Below are 19,685 nucleotides of genomic sequence, written 5' to 3'. Positions count from 1 at the left end.
ATCTATCAGCAGCTAGCAAACAATGCATATGTAATATAATTACAAATCAGCTCTAAAATAAAACTACAGCATGGCAAAGAAACAGTAACACAGAGCACCATATAACTTAACACAGGGCTCGACAAATCCCGGGGGCCAGGTCGCCAAGGTGACCAGATTTTTCAACCTGGCGACAATATTATTTGGGGTGGGAGGAAGCAGATCCTTGTCAGCCCCAGCGGAGATTCGTGGGCGTGACTAATGTGGAGGACAGACATGTGCAAAGTGCATGCAACCAACTGCACCAAGTCTGCTGAGCTGACTCTTCCTTCTCCAAACTCCGGATGTATAGTTCTCACTGGTAAGAGGATTTATTTGTGGCCGGGTGAGGGGGCTTCAGAAGGGGTAGCGTATACTAGCAGAGACATGGGCGCGCGGCGGGGCTTAGCCGAGGAGTGGCTGCAGGAAGTTGTTTGAAGCCGCATCTCCTTTCCACAACATGGTGCTGCTGACGATCGCCCGGGTGGCGGACGGGCTGACTTTAGCGGCCTCAATGCAGGAGGATGAGCAAGTAGGTGATTGTTACAGAGGGAGGACGGGGAGACGTGTTACATGGATGGGAATGTATGTATCTGTCCAGTGTAAGCAGGGATCCACCTGACGTGTCTTAGGCAGTGGCAAGTTTTGCAGGAGTATGTGTGTCTGATTGTAGAGGTAGCCGAGCAGTGGTGTGTGGCTGCGGGGGCTGATTTGCCAGAGGCAGCAGAGCAGTGGCGTGGTTGTGGGGGGGGGGGGGGGGGGGGTGGTATGTTTGGGTGTAGCAGAGCAGTGGTGTGACTGTGGGGGATGGTGTGCCTGGCGGTAGCCGAGCTGTGGTATGGCAGTGGAGAGTGGTTTGTCCAGATGTATTACTTTCTGACACCATTTTTTTTAAAGTAATGTGGTCAGTTATAAGATTGGGGGGAGGGCTGAGCAGGGTAGTGGCGTGGCAAGGAGAGGGCCGGACCATAGTGTGTGTACTGTAGCTGCAGCAGCTGAGTAGCAGACAAAGAAGCGCTGCTCACTCCACTATCATTTCATTAATAAGACTCCTGCACCTTTCTCCTGGGACATATACTTTTGTCCAAATGCTATTTTTGTTATTATTCTGTTAATGTGCATTTGGGTCCTACTGTGGCATAAGAATTGTGGTCTACTGTGTTGCATCATGTGCATTTGGGTCCTACTGTGTGGCATAATGTGCATTTGGGTCCCACTGAATAGCATATTTTAAATTGGGGGCAGGTATGGGCATGGGGCAGAATCTGACCATCGAAGAGGTATGTGTGGTGGTATGATGGTATGTGGGGAGGTTAAGGGGCATGTGTGATGGTCTGTACAAGTTTTCATATATTTTGGTAACAGACGATTGGCTAGCTCCTAAACTTTTAAGCTGGCTCCTAGACTTTACAAAAAAAATTGTTGAGCACTGCCTTAACCAAAAGGAGAGGTATACAGGGAAACTGAGTCAGACGATAAGGCACGGCTGGTGTAGTGAGGACGGGGACAATCCTGGGCCCTGACAGCAGCAGCTTCTGGCGAGTCTCCGACACCAGAAGCAAGGACTGCCGTGCACGATTCCTCGTAAGCGAGCAATCGCCTTACCCGACATCTCCGAGTATCCGGTGTAGTTCAGGTCGCAGCATTGCTGCTAGCTAAGCTGCGACGCGCCAAAATAACCAGCACAATTACTGATGTTGCGGCCCGGCGGAGGTAGATTGAGTCGCATTATCTAAGTCTTAATAAAGATGCCGAGTACTGCTGACTGAAACATAAGAAAAGAAAACCAAAAATAAAACCTTAGGACTGCCAGAGCAGTCCCTTGTTACAAAAGGTGCGTCTTGATCCTGCCGCACCAAACGAACTGATATATAGATATATGCCTGGGCATTCTGGGAGCAGAAGCAAAAACGGTTTGTTGCTTGGTCTTCCAACCATAATATCCCTATGGAACCCGAAGAAAGAAAAAAGGTTTATTTTTTTTAAACTAGAGATTTAAGAAAGTGAGCAAGAAGCAGAGTTACTTGGCAATTCTTGCATTGGTAATAAACAGTAGAAAGCATGTTTCTACACATAGGTTTTCAAAATTATCGCTGCACTTGAAAGCTATTTTGTTAGCTTTGTATGTCTGCACATTATGCATTTCAATAGTCTTCAAAATTAGACAATCCACTTCATCAATTTAAGGCATCCTTGAGTTTATTGAAAATAGGACAGGGGACCCCATAGTATGCTATTGTATGGCATCAGGGGACTCCACTCTTTCAAAAAGATCATGCCCTTGAGTGTGCAGTTGGCAGTATAAGAGATAGGGCACATCCAGTGCAGGGTGATATGACAGCTAATATAAAAAAGTTGCTACATAAGTTAAATAGAGGAAGCTCTTCTTTTAAATGTGGTTACCCCTTAGTTAATGGAAGCCAGAATGGAGATCTTCACCCATCCCTGGACTTCACAAAATACATACAAGAAAAAAGGTGATAAACCTTAGAAATCATAATTTTTGTGCAACTATTCTCAATTATCTGACACTAGTAAAGTGCTGAATTCACAAGGGTAGACTATTCTACTGTGCACACAGTACATTACATAAACTAACTGAATAAGGACCTGAATCATCCACTGAAACTTGGCTGCCATTTACCCTTAAGGGGCCTAGCCATTAGCAGATATTTTCAAAAGATGAAAGACAAAGATTTATCTTTTGAAAATTCCTTGGGCTGCTGTGAGATATGTCATGTACATGACAGATTTTTTCAAACGACAAACGATTTTGCATGACATCATTCTCGGAGTTGATTTTTATTTTTTAATGTTTCTATTCATTAAAAAAAATCGTTAGTCGTTCACCGCGACAGATATTTCTAATATCTGTCAACGATAATTGACCAACATGTTGGAGAGACAAAAGACCAAATTTGTCGGCCCGCGGGAGTGCGCATTTTGATCGTTCAGAGCCTATCCATTAGCAGATAAATTGAACGACTGAACGATAAATCGTTCAAATTTATCTGCTAATGGATAGGCCCCTTAAAAGTAACATTTCATTTTAAATCTTACCTTTCCTTTGCCAGAACAGAAAGGCCTTGTAGAAGTATTGGAACAACAGTCTGATCTAGATATGCTCGTGTTGGCAGGGCCTGTAAATCCACCTTCTGCTTGGATACTTTTTCGGTGCTTGCTTTTTCATTTTCTACTATTCTCTAAGAAAAGCACATGAGCTGAATTAGTCTGTGAAGCTAAATTGGTCAAATGCAAATCAAACCAATACACTTTAAAGATGACCACACATTCTGCAGGACCGCAGCACATTGAACCCAAAACATCACCAATCAAGTAGTCTAGGCAGACTATTGGGAGCAGCCTCAATACCGTGCAGACTCAAAAAGATTATAGCTATGCAAATCAGCATCATGGTCACTAGCACAAGGAAATCTTCCAACCTTCTCAGTGTGTACTAAAATAAACCATGGAAACCACCAAAAACAGAATGGACTATTAGTTACATTTAAGACAATGAAGTGTTATTTGACCAAACAAAAAAGCACAAAAATTACTGAACAAAAAACCCACTAAAGGATTTTTTTATTTTTTTTTTACTTAAAATCATTGACGACCTCATGCAAGGGAAGCAGTCAGGATGTCTTTGGGCTAAAATACATACCCAGCCACAAGCTTTATTTCCCATCTTGCTACAAACTGTACCACAGGTCATGATTTTTATTTTTAACCTGGACCTAAATAAAACCTGTTGGTCTGCATCAGGTGCTCAGTACAATGATAGCTAGGGGTTTACAGTGCATCCGGAAATTATTCACAACGCTTCACTTTTTCCACATTGTTATGTTACAGCCTTATTCCAAAGTGGAATAAATTCATTTTTGTCCTCAAAATTACACACACACACCAGAATGACAACGTGTAAAAAAAGTTTGAGATTTTTGCAAACGTAATAAAAAAACAACAAAAAAAAAACCCCACACTAAGAAACCACATGTACATAAGTATTCATGGCCTTTGCCATGAAGCTCAAAATTGAGCTCAGGTGCATCCTGTCTCCACTGATCATCCTTGGTGTTCCTACAGCTTAATTGGAGTCCACCTGTGGTAATTCAGTTGATTGGACATGATTTTGAAAGGCATACACCTGTCTATATAAAAAAGGTCCCACACTTGACAGTGCATGTCAGAGCACAAACCAAAGCATGAAGTCCATGTAGACCTCTGAGACAGGATTGTCTTGAGGCACAAATCTGGGGAAGGGTACAGAAAAATATCTGCTGCTTTGAAGGTCCCAATGAGCACAGTGGCCTCCATCAACCGTAAATAGAAGAAGTTCAGAACCACCAAGACTCTTCCTAGAGTTGGCCGGCCGTCTAAACTGAGCGATCGGGGAAGAAGAGCCCTAGTCAGGGAGGTGACCAAGAACCAGATAATCACTCTGTCAGAGCTACAGCATTCCTCTGTGGAGAGAGGAGAACCTTCCAGAAGGACAACCATCTCTGCAGCAATCAACCAATCAGGCCTGTATGGTAGAGTGGCCAGACGGAAGCCACTCCTTAGTAAAAAAGCACATGGCAACCCGCCTGGAGTTTGCCAAAATGCACCTGAAGGACTCTCAGACCATGATGAGACAGATTGAACTCTTTGGCGTGAATGCCAGGCGTTCTGTTTGGAGGAAGCCAGGCACCACTCATCACCAGGCCAATACCATCCCTACAGTGAAGCATGGTGGTGGCAGCATCATGCTGTGGGGATGTTTTTCAGCGGCAGGAACTGGAGACTAGTCAGGATAGAGGGAAAGATGAATGCAGCAATGTACAGAGACATTCTGGATGAAAACCTGCTCCAGAGCGCTTGACCTCAGACTGGGGCAACGATTCATCTTTCAGCAGGACGACCCTAAGCACACAGCCAAGATATCAAAGGAGTGGCTTCAGGACAACTCTGTGAACGTCCTTGAGTGGCCCAGCCAGAGCCCAGACTTGAATCCAATTGAACATCTCTGGAGAGGTCTGAAAATGGCTGTGCACCGACGCTTCCCATTCATCCTGATTGAACTGCCCAAATATAGGTGTGCCAAACTTGTGGCATCATGTTCAAAAAGACTTGAGGCTGTAATTGCAGCCAAAAGGTGCATCAAAGTATTGAGTAAAGGTTGTGAATACTGTACATGTGATTTCTTAATTTTTTTTTTTTAATTACATTTGCAAAAAACACTTTACACGTTGGCATTAGGAGTAGTGTGTGTAGAATTTTGAGGACAAAAATTATTCCATTTTGGAATAAGGCTGTAACATAAAATGTGGAAAAAGTGAAGAGTTGTGAACACTTTCCAGATGCACTGTATTTACTAAAAGTTGAATAAATCCACAAAAAAAAAAAAAAATTGTCTGTTAGTAATTGTGTGATTTAGCCCCAAAAACATTGATGTTGATCAATCTTCATAGATAATAAACCTAATCAAATTTACCTTGAGACCATATCCAATTATCGTCGAAAACGGCAATTTTCCGCAAAAAAAACGGCAAACAGGTAAAAATGAAGAAAAGCTCTCCATCTCAGATGAGGAAAAAAAAAAAAAAATACAAATCTCTATTTTTTTGCTAAAAATATGATTACTTTCAGAACCCTTTGAATACCCCCTAATGATAAATTATCCCCAAAAAATTATTGTAAGTTGCATACTTTGGCAAAAAACAACAACGGCGCAAATTTTGGGTTAATAAAAAAAATTGTTAAATATTAAGTAATTTTCCAGGAAATTACTGTCCCACGTAAATTGGGGGTACGTTAAAATTGGTGCAAGTATATTTTCATGTCGTAAAAATGCATTTTAAAAAAACAGCCTGCTGCGACCGTGTGCGATGTTTCAAACACTTGACGCATCCATACAACTCCCGAAAAACCAGACCCAATACATTAAAACCATTTTTTTTTTTTTTCCCACTTTTAAAGGCAAAATTTGCACGGTCATTTATTGCCAAAGTAAGCAACTTACTAAATTTTTTTGGGGTAATTGATTAGGGGAGGTGGGGGAAGAAGTCCAAGAGTTCTGAAAGAAAGCATCAAACTTACCTAAAAATAAGGATTTTGCTTTTTTTTCTCCTGGTCTGGGATGGAGAGAACTTTTCTTCAGTTTTTTTGTCTCCATTTTCACCTGTGTCTTTTTTGCCGAAAAATTGCCATTTTCTGTGTCTGCAGCTACCCTTTCAGGCTTATGTTTTAGTACAGTGGTTCTCGAACTGTGTGGAATCCTGAGAACAAAGTTTATGTTTTACAGGTCACCCAGCAGGTGCACAGGTGTATTCATAACTCATTTCAAAAGATCCACAGGTGGAGCTAATTATTTCACTTTTGATTCTGTGAGAAGACATGGAAAACATGCACTGTTTGGGATCCTGAGGACAGAGTTTGAGAACCTGTGACTTCGTATATTTCACCTAAAAAGAGGAAGAAAGGGTGCAGGTTTTCAATTCCGAATATAAACAAACCCCAATTATGTCTAGATTGCCTTTAGTTGCATGGTCTCTGCTGCTTTCTAAAAGCAAAAAAGCCACCACACAAAAAAAAAAAAAAAAAAATTATACAAATCGAAAAGTGAAGGCAAAGCAGCACACAAGGAGAATAAACTGCAATACTATCTAGGAAACACATGAAATTCAAATAATGTAGTTTTTAGTTCGATACACAAAAACTATTGTAGCTCTTCTGAAACTGGTTACCAAATATTCAGGATTAGAAAAAAAAAAAAAAAAAAAAAACAACAGCTCTTTATCCAAAAATTTACATCTTGTCTACTATGGAGGTAATGATTCAGAAACTTTATTCAAATGTATACTTTTTTCAACTAAAATATATCTGTTTGGAAACATTACTGCTCTACACACATTTTTAAGATTTCCTCAAAGGCAACATAAGTACAGGTTGAGTCTCCCATATCCAAATATTCCGAAATACGGAATATTTTCAGCAAGACCGAGATAATGAAACCTTTGATTTTTGATGGTTTAATGTACATAAACTTTGTCTAAGGCACAAATTATTAAAAAGATTGTATAAAATAACCTTCAGGCTGTGTGTATAAGGTGTATATGAAACATAAATGAATTTCATGTATGTACACACTTTTTTTGATGCACAAAATTATAAAAAAATATTGTCTAAAATGACTTGTAGGCTGTGTGTATAAGGTGTATATAACACAAATGCATTCTGTGTGTATATTTGGGTCCCATTTCCATTTCATTATAATATGCAATTATTCCAAAATACGGAATATTCTGATATCCAAAATACCCCTGGTCCCAAGCATTTTGGATATGGGAGACTCAACCTGTATAACGCTTAGCCACAAGGTTTACAAGTGGTTGTATTACAATGAGGGATCATAGCGTTCCCGCTAGGCTGTTTTAGCGGGGCGCCGCACTAAATTTCAAAAGGGCAAAAAGCGCCCTGCCCCCCTTGACGGCGCCCCGCTAAAACAGATGCACTTGGGGCAGCCCAACATGTCCATAAGTGCCGGGAACGCCCCCAAGAGTGATGAAAAGGGAGCACGTCTTAAAGACACACACCCCTTTCCAGGGACCCCTTTCGGGAGCGAGTGCGCCGAAGGCGCATGCCAGAGTGCCCTTTCTCTAGGTCCGGTGCCGAACCTAGAGTGAACATTAGGATCAAACTACTTTTGAGGAAGAGCAACAGTTCTACTAGCACATAAAGATGAAGAAAGCATGGAGCCAGAGCAGCATTCACAAACAGCGTCTCGCAGGTTAACTAATGTGATGAGTGAGCGGGGAAAATTGCATTTTATAGCTGAAGACGTTCACACTCACATATCTGATCACATTTCAATTAATTTGCTGTGAGAAACAGTACGTAACAGGTGCTTGTTTTTCAAATAAATTAACGAGATGTGCACAGCTATATATGTAGGTCAGCAATCAGCTATATGCTTTATATATTGTGTTATTAGAAATATTTTTGTTTAATGTGGTTTACAAAACATTTGTAGTGTGGTTTAGAAGTGAAGCATATCTGATGATTGAGTTATGCTGGGTACACACCTGAGCAATAGATCGGCCGTCCGCCCGACGGGCAGACAGATCAAACGAATTGGGCAGATACACTTAACATTCCGCCCCCCCAACATGCCTGGCCAGAATAACCTAAGGTGTAATCACTGTCGGCAGTTTCCGCGGCCAGTATATGGTTTGGTGTTAAGTTAGATGTGAAATGGGCATAGTTAAGGATTAAATTGGAATGAATTGATACATTGTGAAAATTAATCGTTCGTTGGTTTTCCAAGAAAAACATGATTTTGTTTCAGTAGAACACAGTGTACCTGATTGAAAGTGTGTAGTTTCTGAGAACACTTGATAAAAGCAATCGGTTAACTGTCTGATGAGTTGGCATTATAGACTTTGCATGACGACATACTTGTGGGTAGCAGATATATATATTTTTTTTATGCTGAAAAGTATTTTAAACACAACCATAAATAAAAACAAAAAAAAAAAGCAAGTTTCACAGTAAAATATACACAGGTTGAGTTTTCCATATCCAAAATGTTTGGGACCAAGGGTATTTTGGATATCTGATTTTTCCACATTTTGGAATATTAGCATACCAAAATGAGATATCTGGAATGGGATCCAAATCTAAACACAATCGATTTGTTTTACAAACACACACACACTAATATTATACATTTAAATTTTTTTAAATAATTTTTTCACCTTAAAGTTTGTGTTTATTGAACCATCAGAAAGCAAAAGGTTTCACCATCTCAGTCACGCTAAAACAATTCAGTGTTTCGAAAAATATTTGGATATGGGAGATTCAACCTGTATATGTATAGTATATACACATTGCTTTTTTTTTATTAAAAACATTACAATTTCTGCTTTTCAGAGCATGCATGACTAGTGTCTTTAATGGCAATATTTTACTAAAAACCTTTAAAGCATGATTACTCAATAGGAGGAGCATATTAGAGGTATTGCACTATATTATGACTTTTAAATGAAAAAAATAAGCACCCAAAAGTTAAAAAAAAAAACACACCAAAAGGGCTCGCATAATATACTGACTGTGATACACTTAAAGTCACCACAGAGAGATATCCATCTCTATGATCAGTTAGTAAAACTTATATTCATTCACATAATCTAGTGTTTTTCTGGGCTACCACCCTGCTCATAATCATGGGAGAAACAAAAGGCGAAATGTTGGATATACTTGTATTGATTTGTGTAAAACATCCGCACTTACTAGCAGAAATGTTATCTTCATATATTTTGCAAGCTATATCTATTTCATGCACTGCATCAATTTCATTTTAAATCTGTATAAAATATCTACCGGATATTTGAAAGAAGCTTAGAGGAGACCTTTAATCCTCCAAATATACATCTGTGCACAATAATACCTCAAACATTTATAGGAATTTCCATCCTTAAAATAACAGGTCAGCCAATGTTATCCATATACTTCAGCAAGTTATATACACCCCCACATTAATACATTGTTTCATAGATAGAAACCATTGGGTCACAGTTATTTGAAGACTGCAACCTTATACAGTCCCATTTTTCATTCAACAGCCTGCATTGGTTAATGATGGGGAAAAAAAAAAAAGAAAATTATATGGCAGAAGGGAAGGGGTATCTCTGCTGCAGCCTGGCCCACTGGCTATTGCAATGTAGCGTTTATCTATGCACTTGTCCGATGTTGTTACCAAGCAGAGAGTAGATGGACGTTACCGGACTTCACAAATGTAATGTGTGCAGGTAAGATAGTGTCCTCGTCCTGAGCTTCTAGACTCTGGCAGGGAGATCAGCTGTGCACCACTGATCCTCCCTCTTACCTGAACGCGCGTTTCACCTGTCTGCTTTCTGTGCCCGCATTCCTCACATTACCAATATGCTCGAGAATTCTTGTTTTGAATGGCCTTGTTGTCATGCCAACATATCTGGTATTGCATGAGCATGAGATGCAATATATTAATCCCGGAGGTCTTGCAATCTATGAAATTCTCCAATTTTATATAGTTTACATCTTTGTCCTGGATGCCGTTGACTCTTGTGATAGTCACATGCTTTGCATGTGCCACACGTAAAGGTTCCTTTGGCTTTGCAGGGTGTGGTATTAAATGACTTGACAAGGTGATCACGCAGATTTGGCATGAGTCTCAAACTCAGATACTTTGTTCTTCAATTTGGCAGCAAGGTCCGGGTCAGATAACAGAATAGGCAAGTGTGTTGATAGACTCCTGTATCTCTTTTCATTCTCGGCAGTAATTACCAGCGAATCTGATGTATCGATCTTCTCTGTTCTTTTCTGAAAAATCAGGGACTCTCTATTGGTGTTAAGTAAGGAGGTTTGGGCCTTTTTGATCAGTCTATTGCTGTAGCCCCTTTCCTTGAGAGAGAACCTATGTGTTGATACTGTATGTTTTAAGCCGCTTCCTTGGTAACAGCAATCTGTTACACACACCTCCCTATGATGAAGCTAATAGGGATAAGAATGATGAGGTCATGTAATTGGAAGTCAATAAATAGCTGCCCTTCCTTGACAACCTATACAGCTCCCTGCTGAGTAAGCAGACAGGCGGAACGCGCATTCAGGTTAAGAGGGAGGATCACCGTTGTACAGCTGATCTCACTGCCAACAACTAAAAGCTCAGGACAAGGACACGATATTACCCGCACACATTACATTTGTGAAGTCAGGTATCGTCCATCTACTCTCTGCTTGGTCACAATGTCGGACAAGTGCATAGATAAACGCTACTTTGCAATAGCCAGCAGGCCAGGCACAGCTCGTGGCTGCAGCAGAGTCACCCCTTCCCTTCTGCCATATAATTTTTTTTTCCCCTCAACATTAACCAATGCAGGCTGTTGAATGATAAATGTAGCAAAGGGACTGTAAGGTTACAGTTTTCAAATAACTGTGACCCAATGATTTATATCTACGAAACAATGTATTAATGTGGGGGTGTATATAACTATTGCTGAAGTATATGGATAACATTGACTGACCTGTTATTTTAAGGATGGAAATTCCTATAAATGTTTGAGGTATTATTGTGCACAGATGTATATTTGGAGGATTAAAGGTCTCCTCGAAGCTTCTTTCAAATAAATATCCGGTAGATATTTTATACAGATTTAAAATGAAATTGATGCAGTGCATGAAATAGATATAGCTTGCAAAATATATGAAGATAACATTTCTGCTAGCAAATGCAGATGTTTTACAAAAATCAATACAAGTATATCCAATATTTCGCCTTTTGTCTCCCCCATGATTATGAGCAGGATGGTAGTACAGAAAAACACTAGATTATGTGAATGAATATGTTTTACTAATTGAAATAGATATCCATCTATCTGTGGTGACTTTAAGCGCATCACAGTCAGTATATTATGCGAGTCTTTTTGGTGTATAAAATTATATTTTTATTAAGTTATGTTTTCAATACTCAGTTATTTGAGGCTAAAGAGTGCCCCCCACAAAAGGAGTTTTCTTTATTATCCTGCTATACAGGATAATATTTGGTTTAGTGTACACTTTATCATTCTACCTTCCCATTGCACTCCTTAAACCATCTGTGGGCAAGCTCTATAATCTCATTTCACAGTAGTAATTTCTAGACAAATCTAAACTTTATATATCTGTGACATAACATTTTCCAAAAAAAAGTATCTGCATTTCCAGACTTGTGATTATAGCTTCAACTTGTACTATAGTTACTTCCTTGTTAGTGAGCAGCACTGCCTCTGTTGTGCCACTCAATAGAGGAATATTTTCCAGGTTTAGGCAAATAGAATTAGGGGGTCTATTGTCTTTAAAATTCCCCTAAAAATTTACAATTTCCTATCACAGCAATCCAAATATATTTTGGAGTTATTTATCATTGAAGGCAGCCTGGGACACTGGCTCCAAAAAGAGTCTGTTCCAACCATGGCTGAAAGACAAAGGGAGTGCTCACATGATCACTTTACTTTTAAATTTAAGGGGCCTATCCACTAGGCGACCTGAAAAGACTGAACATCTAGCGTTCAGTCTTTCAGGTCGCCGAGGTGTGGTGCCCGTACTGAACGTCATTCAGTGCAGGAGCCCAACTTCCTATCTGAGAACATGCCAAACCGGACGAGCTTCGTCAAGTTGACGTGCATGTTCCGTAGATAGTCGGGGTCAGCATGGACCCAGCGTGCACACGCATCGCTGGTCCTTGCCGACTATCCATTACATGACTTTGTGAACAATGCAACCTAAACCTCCTGGTTTTGATCAGATTGTTCACAAAGTCATGTAATGGATAGGCCCCTTTAGATGAGACAGAGCTTGTGCGCATGTGGGGGAAGGGGATACCATAAAACAAAATAGCAGAGATGTAGCCCATAGGCTACAATGAGAACCAACCTACAAAAAAAGTAAGCATTTTGGAGCTTAGTAAACTTCTTCAGACCAGTGCCCATTGTGAGTAATTACTGTAATGCAGGAGATATCTTTGAGTGTTGCCCAGATAAAAGGAGTCTCAAAAAGTATTTGCATAATTTTCAGGGAAATTTACTTTAATAAATAGGCCCCTAAGTTATAACCTGCTGAACTATAAATAGTAAAACACAACCACAGAAAAGGCAGCATCAATGGGATATCCATTTGACCATTTACCTGTTAAGCATAACATTGCAGCATAAATACAAAACAAAAGCACACAGGAAGAAAGTATAAATATTAGAAAAACTAAACAAACAAACAAAAAAAAAAAAAAAAAAAAAACACAACACACACAATGTCAGAAAAATGTTTGCAGATCAAAGACAAACTGCTCATAAATAAAGCCAACAGGAAGAGTAAAGCAATAAAATCGAGTCAACAGCAAACAAGCACCAACAGACACAGAAATGTTAGAACTATAGCACAAGCGAGAAGTCCGCTGGTTTCTGCAGGTATTTAGAGTCAAGGGTTAAATCAAACATAAATAAGACATTCTTTCCTAGGCAGCAGTTGCAGCTACATACAAACTAAGCCACATGTTCTACCATGTTGCAAGCATCTGACAGGGGCAAGTCAGAGGACTACAGGCAAGTCACAGGGTTGGATGGGCTGTTAACTAAGTAATCAGGCCACTCAGCGCCTCATAGCAGCCACTGGTTTGGTACCTCAACATTCTCTGTCAGACCATATTCTGAGTGAGGATTTTCCGACACCTGTAAAATAAAACAGTGGTCAGCAGAGGTCAGGAGACGCAGAGACGGCCAGGTCAGCTAGAGAGAGATCACTCAATACCTGGCTCTGTCCTCCCTCCGATGTCTGCTCGGCGTCCATGGCTGGGGAGCGTCACCGGGGCGATACACACCTGCACAGCACAGACACGTTATTACCCTCGCTCGTGTACAACACACACAAGTTCTGCATGAGACATAAGGGAACCATATGATATTTATACCTTGTTACTATGACTGCAGGGAGGACGCAGCGTGCGCCGGAACTCAGTGACAATATACTAACAAGCCCGTTCCCGCCCTCCTCCGCTTCCCTACAGACTGCTTGCCATTAACAAGACAGCTCTGAGCCTTTTCTCTGTCCCTTACTATGTGAAACGAGCTGTGATAGGCTAGCTGGCAGCGGATGTTGATATTCAGCGAGCGGTTGTGCAGGAAACTACTGTGGGCGGTAGTAGTCGGCCCAGATTCCCCTCGACGGTCCGGAGCGTCTGACGTCACACGCTAGGCGGGCGCGAGGCTCGCGCTGCTACTACGGTAAATGATGACGTCAGTGTCAATCGACGGAAGGGGATCTAGCTGTAATCATACCTGTGTGTGTGGTGTATAGTACTCTACTTTACAAAGTTAATTCAATCCAAAAAATATTCCTATATTTTATTCTGCAACTTACAGTATATTGATTACAGGCATATATTGTACGTGTACATTATATTCTTACAGGGGTATTCAATATGAAACGTTATCCTCGCTGTTGAAGTTTTCACCGCACATCAGAGCTTTTGCCAGTGAAAAAGTATTGTGCGCGCCCCCGCTTATACCCGTATTCAATATGAAAACGGCACCCGGTGAATGTGAAATCAGCGAGAACTTCACTGTTTTTTGGGGAAATCACCCTAACACCCCCAAAAAGATGCTCTGACATGGGGGATCACTCTGGATACCCCCGATTAGCCCTGCTGAAGGTTTTTGGGGTCTTTAAATGGGCTCAATAGCTGCTATTTTGGGGATTTGGGAAGGTGGTGAAGAATAGTATTTAGAAGGTTTTTTTGCAGAAAATAAGTAGTCACTGCAAATTTGGGGTACTTGAAAATGGGGGTGAGCATATTTAAAAGTTGCTAAAGTGTAGTTTTAAAAAACGTGAAAAATCCACCTGCTGCAAACACCTGCAATGAAAAAACACCTGGGGCATACTTGGGGACCCCCCTAGATTGTAGTTCGTTAGTTTTTAACTTTGTACCCTCCAATTTGTTTTTCACCCCCAAAATGAAAGTGCTTTTTTTGGAGTTTTCTGAGGTATTTTTTTTTAAATATTTTTGACACAGTTTACCTTTGGGGGACTGTCTGAAGGTTGCAGGGTGGTTTTCGAAATGTTGCACCCCAAAACTCCAATTCTGCACTTTTTTTCGCCGCCCATTCCTTGGTGATACTTTTTCGCAGGGTTGAATGCAATATACTTTTCGCACCTGGCGAAAAGTTTTCAAATTGAATACGGTGTAAATGTAAAACCGGCGAAAATGACGTCATCCGAGCGAAAACCTCGCAGAAACGGCGTTTTCGTTTCATATTGAATACCCCTGTTAGTGGTTTGATCAGAACTATTTGTGTCATAATTAAGAAAATGTAGACAATTTTTTGTGTAGGATTGGTCAATGGTTTTAAACTATCAGGGAAAACCATCAATGGGCACCAGTTGCGTATGGCCAGACCATGACCACTGGCTGTCATCAGACTCCCACAGCATTGTTGAACATACATCGTTGGTAAAACTACTTACCACCATGACCGGATTAAAGGCAGGGCGACAGGGGCGGTCGTCCCGGGGCCCCCACACACTGTCCCCGACCCCTGGCCTCAGGTCATGTCCGGCTAAGGTTTTGTAGCGATTTACTAGAAGCTTGAGGAGCTCCTGCATGTAGATCGCGACCAAATAACTGGGAACACTGGCCTCTGCTTCAGAGGCCAGCGTTCCCAGTGATGCATCGCGTGGATGACGTCACCCATGATGAGAGGAGCCTGCGCGCCTTTACTGGAGCTAGTTAGATCCAGCAGGCAACCGCGACGGCGGGACCCGGGAGCCCTGACAGTGTGGAGCGAAGACAGGTATGATTTTCACAGGGAGGAAGGGGGAGGAAGTACTGGGGGCACTACTGTAGGGTGCACGACTACATCGGTGAAGGCACAACTACTGGGGGCATTGAAGAGGCACAACTTCAGAGGGCATTGCGGAAGGGGTACTACTATATGTTTATATATATCATATATATATATAAAACCTTTATTGATAGGGGCCCCCACATGTTTGTTGCCAGGGGCCCCCACATAGCTTAATCCGGCCCTGCTTACCACCACTAGTGTCAGTCAGTTCATCAATGGGTGATGGCCACCCTTATTTTCTGTGTGCGTTATTCTCTATCCCATCCCTCTTTTCGATGTAGCTGTTTTTAGAAGAAAAACTTCTATATGAAAATCTGATAGTGATGGCTCTGTCTTTGCTTGCAGGAAGAAGTAACCATGTGTTCAGAAGGATACCAGATTTCATTCTGTAGAGTGAGCTAGGTTCCTTCTAACTTTCTATCACCTAATCATGGTCACTAACAGTGAATGGGTAAAAAGTTTGCGACTTGCAGGCACTGGTAAGATCCTGGCAAATCTGCCCGATGTTTTAAAGTGGCAATCATTTAAAACCAGGTCGGTTATTACATTTCCCCCCAATAAGAGAATCGCAGCTTGGGGTCCGCTGGAAGCATAGTGATAAACATATTGTTATTGGGCAGCACGGATGGTGTAATGGTGAGCCTTACTGCCTCAGCACTGAGGTCTTGGGTTCAATTCCCACCACAGCCCTAACTGTGTGGAGTTTGTATATTCTCACTGGGCCTGTGTGGGTTTTCTCCATGTGCTCCCACACCAAAAATATACTGGTAGGTTAATTGGCAAAAAATTATCCCTAGTATGTGCATGTGATAGAGAACATGGTTCCTGAGCTGATGTTTTCGCAGTTGAGTGATTATCAGCTGTCTGTGCATGTATCCGATTTGCATTGCGCATGTGTCAAGCTACATTGCGGTAGTCGCTCTCTGTGAGTATTTATTCGCAGCGTGATTGACTGGGAGTGTCAGCTAAAAACGCTATTTAAGTAACTGATAAATAATAAATTAATGAAAACTTAACCTAAAATGGGATTAACTTTATATAAATGTGTTTCTAATGACATTTACAAATATATATGTGAATGATAAGGAGCTCATCATATCTTCATCATATCTGAGTATGGGTTCATTATATTAATCATGGGGATAATTTGTTTTCCTATGATTTTTTTTACACTAAATAACTTATATTTTAGATTTAGTAATCTGTTAAAAGTCCCCTTTTCTTGGACAGCTAAGTGCTCACTTTGGCTTTGTTTTTATATTTTCCTATATTCTGTAAGACCCAGATTGCTTTTATTTATATACATATACAGCGAAGATGGTATGTGTCGATGCTGGTACAGTGGGGGCACATGTCCACTGCCCATGGTGGTGCTAGCAGCTTGCCTGCCCGTGCTATGTACTACATTCCCGCTGCGTTGGATGACATGTGCAGCTGTCCCCGGCTTCCGTCCCCTCCTCTGGCTGTTATCGGCGTTGTAATATGGAATGACGCCTCTTTGCCGAGAAATGAGAAGACCGAGGATCCATAAAGAGGAGCCAGAGCCAAAGAGAGAAGACAAAATAGAAGAAAAGGCAGTATGGCACAATTATTAGACGAACGGTGTGGCAATATGGCACAAGTTATTAAGGCAATGGCATATAGCAATATGTCAAAATCTATTAAGGCAATGGCAGTATGGCACATTTATTTGAAGTAAGATCAGCATGGCACAAATTAATAATAATAATAATTTTATTTATATAGCGCTTTTCTCCTAAAGGACTCAAAGTGCTTTACTTTTGCCTTTACAGTACAAAACACAAAATAAACTTAAACAAGGGACATTAGTGAAATGCTTGGGTGAAGAGGTGAGTCTTGAGTCTATTTTTGAAGGATTCTAGAGTGGAGACCTCTCAAACTGTGCGGGGAAGTGAGGCCCTGATTCAGAGCCGCTCGCTCTGAATCAGGGCCGTCCTTCTCTTTTTTTTAGAGTGGCCTCCTGGCCGCTCGCATAGCTGTGGGTTATAGAAGGTTGGACATACATCCCACTGATAGCGCTGTCCTCTCCCTCCTCCGGAGCTAGCAGCAGCCCAGCGGCTTCTGACAGGGCAGAGAAGGCAGCGCTGATAGCTCTCCTTCTCTCCATCCCCCTCCGGAGAGCAGCCGCCGACAGGGCAGAGAAGGCAGCGCTGATAGCGCTGTCCTTCTCTCTCCCTCCAACCCCACTAGCAACAGCCCAGCGGCTGCAAACTAGACAGAGCAGCCGCCGGGCAAACAGAAGGTAGCGCTATCAGCGCTGACCTTCTCTCTGCCCCCACCCCACCGTCCTGCCAGCGGCTGCAAATAGTAGAGGGAGCAGTCACTGGCCAAAGAGCCAACCCCTCCTCTCCCTCCATGTTTGCAAGCCCCACCCCACATATAAATGCAAAGCCCTAGATGTATGTGTATGTATATTAATATATATATATATATATATATATATACACACACACACTGTATATATATATATATATATATATATATATATACAGATACACAGTGTGTATGTGTGTAAATATATATATATATATATATATACACAGTATGTGTGTGTATGTGTGTATATATATATATATATATATATACAGGTTGAGTCTCCGATATCCAAAATGCTTGGGACCAGGGGTATTTTGGATAACGGAATATTCCGTATTTTGGAATATATGCATACCATAATGAAATATCTTGGGAATGGGACCCAAATATACACACAGAATGCATTTATGTGTTAGATACACCTTATACACACTGCCTGCAGGTAATTTTATACAAGATTTTCAATAATTTTGTGGCTCAAACAAAGTTTGTGTACATACATGAAATTCAGTTATGTTTCATATACACCTTATACACACAGCCTGTAGGTAATTTTATACAATATTTGTAATAATTTGTGCCCTAGACAAAGTTTGTGTACATTGAACCATCAAAAATCAAAGGTTTAATTTTCTTAGTCAAGCCCAAAAAATTCCGTATTTCGGAATATTTGGATATGGGAGACTCAACCTGTGTGTGTGTGTGTGTGTGTGTGTGTGTGTGTGTGTGTGTGTGTATATATATATATATATATATATATGTGTGTGGAGCCCCCGACCGATGTCAAACAATCGATTGTTTCTATCGATGGTTGAACCAATCGTCCATCGATGGTACAGCTGTCAATGACCAGAACTACAGTATGCCATAAAAATGTACATTTTTATGGTATATGGTGTTTAAAAAAAAAAATTGCGTTGAAATAGTTTTAAAAGGCTGTTCCTGACCTAATTCAATCATAAAAAAAAAAACGACAATTTCGGAGCGGTTTTTGGACAAAAAATTTGTCAGTTAAGTGGTTAATAGTGACTATACATATTTAAGAAACTACGGCTTATCTCTTGTCTTTTTTGTACTTTAATTTTATATATATACATGAATGGGGTCGGATGAACGGAAAGAGGAACATCAAGTGATAAACCAACAAAATACTATCTGTACCATCAGGAGATAAGTAATTTTTTCTTGAACACCTCACTTGTTATAAAGACAGCGCCATTTGTTCACACCTATTGTGTTTATACGTGATGCCATGTGTCTGACTTCATGACTCCGGATGCTAAGGGAGCGGGCCAGCACAGGGCGCATTGAACCCTTGTTACAGCTCTGCCTCTTGCTTGCAGTAATGCTAAAAAATGTTAGATCTTTAATAATACCTGTACAAAAAATATATAATATATCGAAAGTACAAAATGTATTTTTTATCTACACATTTGAACACAGAAGTGAAACATTCAAAAACATGTCTTGGGGTATGGTGTTCAGTTTTTTCTTTATTCAAGATTCATCGAGAGAATTTATTATAAATGCATTACCTTTTAATTTGCTAAATTATGTCTCCTGCATATCGCCTCTGAGATAAGATACTTTGCCTCATGGTGGAACATACTTGGCCACTCTCCCAGGATTTCGAGGAGAATGCAGAATTTGGGAGTGAGTAGAGCGCACTCCTGCTTCATGAGGTGGGCAGGGCCATGATGATGCAGATTGCTGTTTATGCCATCTTGACCCCATTCCCTTCAGCGGAATGCATTGTGTTGTGCAATTACACCCTTTGGGAGGACACCACAATGATGCACCTACTTTTGAATTGGCATCTTTAAAAACCTGTAAGAATGTTGTAGAAATGTCCAATTCCTGGTATTATTGACTACTTGTATGTGACAACAAATACTCTTAAAATACACACTGCATAAAAGTACTGTGCTTAAGTCATTGAGA

General features: G+C 40.8%; 1 protein-coding gene across 4 annotated transcripts in view; it reads right to left on the bottom strand.

Annotated features, from left to right (window-relative positions):
- Window positions 1-13,726, bottom strand: part of DPY30 (dpy-30 histone methyltransferase complex regulatory subunit) — a 34,554-nt gene extending 20,828 nt beyond the window's left edge. The window contains exons 1-4 of one of the 4 annotated variants that reach the window (XM_088474458.1): window positions 13,475-13,718; window positions 13,315-13,384; window positions 13,188-13,235; window positions 3,079-3,221 (exon numbers count right to left, since the gene is read on the bottom strand). In XM_088474458.1, coding sequence (XP_088330584.1) covers window positions 3,079-3,221; window positions 13,188-13,235; window positions 13,315-13,353 — 230 coding nt within the window. In that variant the 5' untranslated portion in view covers window positions 13,354-13,384; window positions 13,475-13,718. The other 3 variants (XM_088474460.1, XM_088474461.1, XM_088474459.1) reach the window with 3 other exon arrangements.
- Window positions 13,727-19,685: the final 5,959 nt, after the last annotated feature.

The sequence above is a fragment of the Taudactylus pleione genome, unplaced genomic scaffold (genome assembly GCF_031769625.1).
Source record: "Taudactylus pleione unplaced genomic scaffold, aTauple2 ptg000154l, whole genome shotgun sequence".
NCBI classification, from domain to species: Eukaryota; Metazoa; Chordata; class Amphibia; order Anura; family Myobatrachidae; genus Taudactylus; species Taudactylus pleione.
This window is presented reverse-complemented; position numbering and strand designations above follow the sequence as displayed.